General features: G+C 37.6%; 3 protein-coding genes across 3 annotated transcripts in view; all 3 read left to right on the forward strand.

Moving 5' to 3' along the window:
* Positions 423–3,848, forward strand: LOC104744547 (histone-lysine N-methyltransferase SUVR4-like). The gene is made up of 8 exons (XM_010465615.2): positions 423–717; positions 1,165–2,098; positions 2,213–2,475; positions 2,563–2,629; positions 2,734–2,784; positions 3,089–3,182; positions 3,418–3,471; positions 3,607–3,848. The coding sequence occupies exons 2-8, from the start codon at positions 1,193–1,195 to the stop codon at positions 3,636–3,638; spliced, it is 1,467 nt and encodes a 488-aa protein (XP_010463917.1). The 5' UTR covers positions 423–717; positions 1,165–1,192; the 3' UTR covers positions 3,639–3,848.
* Positions 4,233–5,475, forward strand: LOC104744548 (60S ribosomal protein L23). Its single transcript, XM_010465616.2, has 4 exons — positions 4,233–4,332; positions 4,615–4,899; positions 4,998–5,039; positions 5,210–5,475. Exons 1-4 carry the CDS (start codon positions 4,320–4,322, stop codon positions 5,290–5,292), a joined length of 423 nt encoding a protein of 140 aa, XP_010463918.1. The 5' UTR covers positions 4,233–4,319; the 3' UTR covers positions 5,293–5,475.
* LOC104748001 (myb family transcription factor PHL13) overlaps positions 6,927–7,914 on the forward strand; it is a 1,100-nt gene continuing 112 nt past the window's right edge. Inside the window, exons 1-2 of the mRNA XM_010469697.2 lie at positions 6,927–7,628; positions 7,760–7,910. Of these exons, the coding sequence (XP_010467999.1) occupies positions 7,041–7,628; positions 7,760–7,910 (739 nt within the window). The 5' untranslated portion in view covers positions 6,927–7,040. The remainder of the gene's footprint in view (positions 7,629–7,759; positions 7,911–7,914) is intronic.

Raw genomic sequence — 7,914 nt, forward strand, 5'->3', positions numbered from 1 at the left:
AGTTTGACACCGGTTTTGTGAAATGTCGGTTTTTTTTTAATAATGTATCGGTATCCTATACTTTGACCAACGCAGATTTGATGTTGTTACTACTGCGAGTCATATATTGATAAGCAAACATAATGGTGATATACATAATACTTTGGCGGCCCACTTGAAGAAAGCTATAATGGTAAAAAGTCTTTTGCATAACTTTAAGGTTCAGTTCGTTAAGATATTCTTCAACTATCGATTAATTTATAGTATGTGTCACATTTTTGGTTATAACTTGATTTCTTCATCATGTACTTAATTTGATATTATGTATGCCATTTTAGTCAATGGGCCTATTTAATGGACCTAGGACAAAAATAGAAAACAGTATCACTCCTTATCTTTTTCAAATCTGGAAATAAGATCTGTCAAACAAAAAAAAAAAAAAAGCTATAGACAAATAATTTACTCTCTCTCTCACCAGTCACCACACGCAGCAGTGAGATATACAGAGTAGAAAAGAAAAGTGTCTTTGGGGTTTTTAAATGGATGGATCTGTTTATTTTATAATTTAATTTTCTAATCCTAAAAGTTGGAGGAGCTCTTTTTGTGCATGCACATTCTCAACCAAATCATTCATTCGCCGTCTTCCTCAAATTCTGGTCTTGTGCTTTAGCCGGCGGCGGCTCAATTCCAGAAGAAGCTTCCTCCTCCGACTTCGTTATAGTCTCTCACCACACTGAGGTTTGTTTTTTCTGTTACGTTTTTCTCTTCACGCATTTCACTCGTCTTATTATACTCTTTATATTCCCTTAATTGTTCAATGTGGGTTTCTCTACTCCGCGAATTTTGGGTTTTTTTTCTTCTAGATATCTCTGTTTTTGTGAGTTTTGATAACTGTTTAGTGCTTGTAAACTTTGAAAATGTCGGAATCAGATTCTGAATTCGCCATTTGTTTCTACTTCGAACGGGCATAACCAGTTTTTAGGGTTTTATTTCTATTGGTGTGATTTTGCTGATAAAGGTATGGGTTTCTTCGCAATTCACAGTCATGATTCAGTTCTTCAAGGATATGACTATATAAAATCAAAGCATAAATTTGATCTGTTTCCTTTTTTTTATCTTAAGAGCTGCTGCATTGATGTGTCTTATTAGGTTTTGGTGATCTGCATTGATGTGTAAATCTTGCAGGTTCCGTATAGGAAGACCTGATCTTGATATGGAACAACCAATGATGCTCACTGAGAACGACGAGAAGGTACGCAAAGCTTTAGAGAAAACAAGGGAATTGTCTATTCCTGATGAAAAGACAATGCCAGTGCTTATGAAACTCCTAGAAGAGGTTGGTGGAAGTTGGTCATTAGTTAAATTGGATAACTATTCTGCACTCATCGACGCTGTTCTTTCTGTTGACGAAGACAAGAAGAAGCTATCTGAAGGTTCATCCAATGGTGATAGAGGAAACAACAAGCTAAGTGAAGGTTCATCCAATGGTGATAGAGGGAAGAATCCTAAGGTCATTGACTCTCCTGTTTCTCTGAAAAAATCTTACGAAACCCGTTCTGCAGTCTCAGGTTCCTCCGTTCAGGTAGTCCAGAACAATAATAATGGTGATCGCAAGAGGAAATATAGAAACAGAATTTCTGACATCACCAAAGGTTCGGAGAGCGTTGAAATATCTCTTGTCGATGATGTTGGAAGCGAGGATGCGCCAAAGTTTACTTACATCCCTCATAGCATTGTATACCAAAGTGCTTATGTCCACGTGTCTCTGGCTCGTATTTCTGATGAAGATTGCTGTGCCAACTGCAAAGGCGACTGTCTTTCTGCTGAACTTCCATGTGCTTGTGCTCGTGAAACCAGTGGAGAATTTGCTTATACCAATGAAGGGTTGCTAAAGGAGAATTTTCTGGACACCTGTTTGAAGATGAAAAAGGAACCAGATAGGTTTCATAAAGTTTACTGCAAAGACTGCCCTTTGGAGAGAGACCACGATAAGGGCACGTATGGAAAATGTGATGGTCACCTAATCCGGAAGTTCATTAAAGAATGCTGGAGAAAGTGTGGATGTGCTATGCACTGTGGAAATCGAGTAGTACAGAGAGGGATAAGTTGCAAACTGCAGGTAACAGTTACATTGGATCTTATATGTTGACCATACTATTTGGATTAGTCTTCTATATGGCTTCTTGTCTTGATGGCTGGCTTCCTCATGTGACAAGCAAAATATATGTTTCAGGTTTACTTTACGCAAGAAGGGAAAGGATGGGGTCTTAGAACACTGCAAGACTTGCCAAAAGGAACCTTTGTCTGTGAATACATTGGTGAAATATTGACCAACACGGAGTTATACGACCGGAATATAAGATCTAGTGGTGAGCGGCATACATATCCTGTAACTCTGGATGCAGACTGGGGTTCTGAAAAGGAACTTAAAGATGAAGAAGCTCTCTGCCTGGATGCCACAATCTGTGGAAATGTCGCAAGGTTTATCAACCACAGGTATCATCAATCAACGCTTAATTTGCTATGGTTTTTGGTGCTTCCCTTAAAAGCTTATGGTTCTTATGAACTTTATTGTTGATGCAGATGCGAGGATGCAAACATGATTGATATTCCGGTAGAAATAGAGACTCCTGACAGACATTATTATCATGTAAGTATCTGGTTTCTCCACTCTAACCTGATCTTCTTGAAAGCACTGATTGTGAAAGTATTTTTTAGTGAGTTTAAGAAAATTCTGGGTTTGATAATGCGCAGATTGCCTTTTTTACCCTACGAGATGTGAAGGCCATGGATGAGTTGACATGGGTAAGCACCAGGATTAAGCTAACCTTTCGTTTCAACTTCTCTGTATTGAACACATAGCTATAACTTACAAATACTCACATGGCTAAAGAAGTTTTGCGCTCTTAACTGTCCATATTGCACTAAAGCCATAAATTTCATAAGAGCATGTTGATAATTTTGCCATCCTAGTTACCTGTGGTGTTTGTAGATGGCTCCATGAACAGAGATGGACCGGACACGTCTTTCCACCCTTACCATAATGTTATTCACTCTTGAATTATACACATACATACTCACTTCAAATAACCCGTGTTTTTAATTGCAGGATTACATGATAGACTTCAATGATAAAAGTCATCCAATAAAGGCATTTCGATGTTGTTGCGGAAGCGAATCATGCAGAGACAAAAAAACAAAAGGTGAGTTATTTTTGCACAATGTTTTTGTTGTTCAAACCTTGTGACTTACTGCTGGCTTGCTTCCTTGGTTTGCTTACACATTCTACGTTAGAACTTGTGTGGTTTTGTATGAGATCCAAGCCAAAATAATTATTTGGCAAAGTACATTGGTTCATAGAAATGGTTCCAACAAAAGAAAAAGCTTCAACAAAAAATAGAATCGTTGGCTAATTTTGCAATTCCGGTGATATGTCAGGATCTCAAGGCAAGTTAGAAAGAAGAAAGATTGTTCCTACTAAAAAACAATCAGGTGAGAAAGAATGTCTAATATGATGTAGTAATCTTCAGACGAATAGCATCAATAATCACTGCATAAACTTTTGATCCGTTATGGTTTCTTTGAAGTGAATGATTCAGTCGTTGAGTGTTTTCTCTTAAAATGCAGGTTCCAAAGTGGTGGCGTTTAAGCGCAAGTGAGACTGATCATTATTAGACATTGAAGGAAACTTGACCCACGAGCAAAACACTTGGATCCATCTTGAGCAATGCTGGATTCAACTTGATGACGACATAATTTTTATGGTCGCAGATTTTTCTATCTTTACAATTCCCTTCTTTAGGTTACAGTGTTATATGTTTGCCCAACCAAAGTAACTTACTGTTAGTGACTTAGTTCTGTTCCCTTCTTTTTCAATTGTTTTCACTGCAAAGGTAAAATAAATAAACCAAACAACACGGTTATGGATTTTATAAAAGGGTCTTCGTCTAGTAGATAGAGCGTAAAAGACTCTGGATCAAAAAGGTGCCCCATCATTGGTAAATTCAGATTCAGCTGTACGTAGCTAAGAAAAGAGTAGTTGACCCGACCCGTATCAAAATTTTCTAGTGTTAAACCAAACTATAATATTTAAACTAAACAAGTCGTTCTAGAGACAAAAGATATGGCCTTTTTATACGTTTTAACTTTGTGAGCTTGAGATATGGGGTTAAAAAAAAAAACATAATTGGGCTTTATTAGTAATATTCGTCGGCCCATAAAAAAAAATCCAGGTCAGCAGCTCACAACAACAAATGAAGGAAACCCTAGTTTAAGCATATATAAACCCTCTCGGCGCTGCCACTAAAATTCTTCTGAGGAGAGCTGCTAAGTCTGCAACCATGTCGAAGCGAGGTAAATGACGCTTCTCTATCTCGTTCATCTTCATCTATAAGTCTGTTACGGAATCTATCTTTACGCTTTTCTATTCACCTCGAATTCTACATGTAATTGCTATTAGCTACGCCCTGGATTATGATGAATATGATTCTTATTCTTAGATCTTAGCTAGGTAGAACCGTAGAAGAGATCTACGTTTTTGTTGATGCATGTATATAGCAATATCGAAATCATTTTGATCTGTAACTACTTTTGTTCGATGCTTACTGTTTTAAAATTGATTTTGATTGTATATAGGAAGAGGAGGAACCTCTGGTAACAAGTTCAGGATGTCATTGGGTCTTCCAGTGGCAGCTACTGTCAACTGTGCTGACAACACCGGAGCTAAGAACCTTTACATCATTTCTGTTAAAGGGATCAAGGGTCGTCTTAACCGTTTGCCATCAGCTTGTGTTGGTGATATGGTTATGGCTACTGTCAAGAAAGGTAAGCCTGATCTCCGTAAGAAGGTGCTCCCTGCTGTCATTGTTAGGCAGAGGAAGCCATGGCGCCGAAAGGATGGTGTCTTCATGTATTTCGAAGGTAACCATTTCTGTTTTGATTTTGTGTGTAAAATGGTTGTGGTTCCTTTGAGAACTGTCAAAGTCTGATTGAAAAGTTGTGATTTTTTTTGTGTGTAGATAATGCTGGTGTCATCGTCAATCCCAAGGGTGAAATGAAAGGTCCAAAGTTCTTACCTTTGTACATTGTTTCTGCTTGTTTTATCTCCGGATGAGTTAGTAGTTACTAGAGGAAGTAACTTGAACCCAAATTCTTATTAATAAGTGAGTGAGTAGTAGTATCATGTTTAGTTGTAGCTGATGATGAGTGTCTGTTTGTTGTGTATTTTTAGGATCTGCTATCACTGGACCAATCGGAAAGGAGTGTGCTGATCTATGGCCAAGAATCGCAAGTGCTGCTAACGCCATCGTTTAAGCTAGCAAAGCTTGGGATCTATATTTTGTGTTAAACGTTTTGCACTTAATCTCTTGAAGGATGTTTTGTTTTTGTCTTAGACTTGTGTTATGCCTTAAACTTGATTCTAGTTCCTATAACAACTTCGTTTTTCGTGCCAGTTTGTCACATTAGCATTTCAAGTCACATTGGCATTTCAACCTATCGTTTACTTCTGAAATTTTTTTTGTTCATTCTTCACTTGCCAGTGTTTGGTAAATTCAAAAGTCTACTACTCAGAAAATACAAACCAAATTAGTAAATCACGTCATTGTTGAATAACAAAATTGAAGGGAAATTAGTGACGGATATTAAAAACATATAAACTAGGTCAAACACATTAAAATGTATAATTAATTTGATGTTACAGCCGCCATAATCCTCTACGGCAAAGAGCATTCAATTCCCGTGCTCTGCATGAATATCTTCCGTTGATATTTATCATTAAACTTTCTATAACTTAAGTGTATATCAATCCAACGGTTAGTAACAAACCAAGTGTAGAAACATTTTTTTTGTTTTCGTTTTGTTCCAATCATTCACAATTAAAGACCTTTTCTTTTTGGTCTAATTCATTAGGTATTGGATTCTGTGTTGTTGATGAGTGCTGCTGAGTCGAGTAAAGATTCCATCTTTTTTGGTTTTCCTGGCTATTCCATAATCCATTCGCTCTCTGTCGGCATTCTCTTTCGTCGTCTTTGAGTTTTGGTAAGTTTTATTGAGTACCTCTTAGCTGACTTTATGAATTACGAGGTTTGGAAATAATCAAGTTTTATGATTTGTGAATTTGCGTGAAGCGTTCTCTTGTTGTGAATCTTGTGATAGGAAGAAGTAATAAATAAATGTTCATTGATTGTTTTCCCATTGATCTGATTATTGAATCTTAAGCACACAAAAAAAGTGATTAACTTTGATGATGCTGTCCAGTTATATTGTTGTCTCGTGTTGATTTGGAATTGGTTCACTATAGATTATGTTCTGTTTTTTGATTAGAATATGTTTCTTTAAGCTAAAGGTTTGTTTTTTTTTTTTTTTTTTTTTTTTCTCATGGAGGGGTTTTAGAACGTTCAATCATGGAGATGTTGACATGTTATGATCTAAGAATCCATCTTATTTTTATGGTCAAGGTCGTTTTGTGAACAAACCTTTTTCTGTCTTTTCGATTTTGTTCTCTGTTAGATTCTCGTTCTTTCAAGGTTTCGATTTGATAAGAGTTTATTAGAAGTGGTATGATAATAATGTCCTCATGGTGACTCTCTTCTTTTGCACGTCCCTGTGGTTTATGAAAAGCCATCTTTGCTTTTCTTTGCCAAATTGCGCGTTAATTTCATTCTCCCATTGCATTGGATTCCATATCTTTGTTTCTGTTTGATTTTGATGCATCTGTCATCTCCATGATATCTTCTTGTGGTTCATGGCTTAGACAAGTTTAGTTTTGGATAGATAGAATCAAAGAATACTTCTTGTGCATTTTTATCTTTCCTTTTGTGGAATTAGCTGAAGTGTAGGGGAAAAGGTGAAAGAAAGCTATCCAAGGCAAAACATAAAGTGAAGAATATTCCTTTGGAGTGTTTTTGAAAGGGAAATAGCCCTTTTCTGTGTATATAACTTGGGTGATAGTGAGTCTCATATTTGCTTCTGTGTAAAGCTCCTTGTTAAGCTAAATAGCCCCTTTTGTGCTAAGAGTCTGATATCTATAGTTATCTTCTCAATACTGCACTTATTATTCAATGACACTTGCTAGGGATTATAGTTTTCCAACTGCTATGTCTTCATCTTTTGCAACTCTAGAAGAGAGACACCACCGTAACTTTCCTAACATTTTGTGGGTTTCATCAGGACAGGAACTGATGAATAACAACCCCGTCCCCTGTCAGGCATTTCCGCTGGTCTCTGGTGGCAGTTCTGGTGGGAATTCGTTTTCATCTTCTTCCGGATTCTGCAATGGTGTCTATGTTTCATCTTCCTCCCAGGCACGGCCGCCCGTTTCTACAGTGCCAAGAGGCAGAACGACTGTTGCTCATGTCTCTGAAGAAGGGCAGAGGCAGGAATGTTCTTTTGATACACAATCTTTGCAAGTGATCAATCAGCCTCAAGAGCAGAGAAATATGACCTGGTCTTTAGATCAGCTTCAGGGCTTCTTTGACATTCCTGTTCCGGTTCCACAAGCGGAGAGCAGTAGAACTATGGTCTCTTCCAAGGAAGTCCATTCAAAAAACGAATGGCCAGACTGGGCGGACCAGTTGATGTCTGATGATGGTCTTGAACCATGGTCAGAGCTTCTAGGTGATTCTAATGCCCTCAATCTAGATTCAAAGGTTCGTTTTCTCAACTATATATGAATCTCTATGCTTATTCCTTTGTCCAATCATTCATTAGCGGTCCTCTGTCAGCAATGTATTGTCTTCATGATTCTGCTATTAAGACTGGCTCTAATGATGTCCTACAGATACCAACACCCTCTTCTGATATGGTAAGGCAAGAGATAGTGCTTAATAATCAGCATCAGGTGGATCCATCAATGGATCCTTTTAATGCCAAAAACTCACCAGCTAGTTCAATGACAATGGATCCTTTTAATGCCAAAAACTCACCAGCTAGTTC

Source organism: Camelina sativa, chromosome 15 (genome assembly GCF_000633955.1).
Source record: "Camelina sativa cultivar DH55 chromosome 15, Cs, whole genome shotgun sequence".
Taxonomy (NCBI): domain Eukaryota; kingdom Viridiplantae; phylum Streptophyta; class Magnoliopsida; order Brassicales; family Brassicaceae; genus Camelina; species Camelina sativa.

Bases quoted from the DNA above. Each gene is read 5' to 3' on its own strand.
- LOC104744547 (XM_010465615.2), top strand. From the start codon at position 1,193: ATGGAACAACCAATGATGCTCACTGAGAACGACGAGAAGGTACGCAAA. The intron at 2,099-2,212 runs GTAACAGTTACA...TATATGTTTCAG, and splicing joins GGATAAGTTGCAAACTGCAG to GTTTACTTTACGCAAGAAGG. The intron at 3,472-3,606 runs GTGAGAAAGAAT...CTTAAAATGCAG, and splicing joins TCCTACTAAAAAACAATCAG to GTTCCAAAGTGGTGGCGTTT.
- LOC104744548 (XM_010465616.2), top strand. The intron at 4,900-4,997 runs GTAACCATTTCT...TTTTGTGTGTAG, and splicing joins TGTCTTCATGTATTTCGAAG to ATAATGCTGGTGTCATCGTC. The intron at 5,040-5,209 runs GTCCAAAGTTCT...GTGTATTTTTAG, and splicing joins TCCCAAGGGTGAAATGAAAG to GATCTGCTATCACTGGACCA.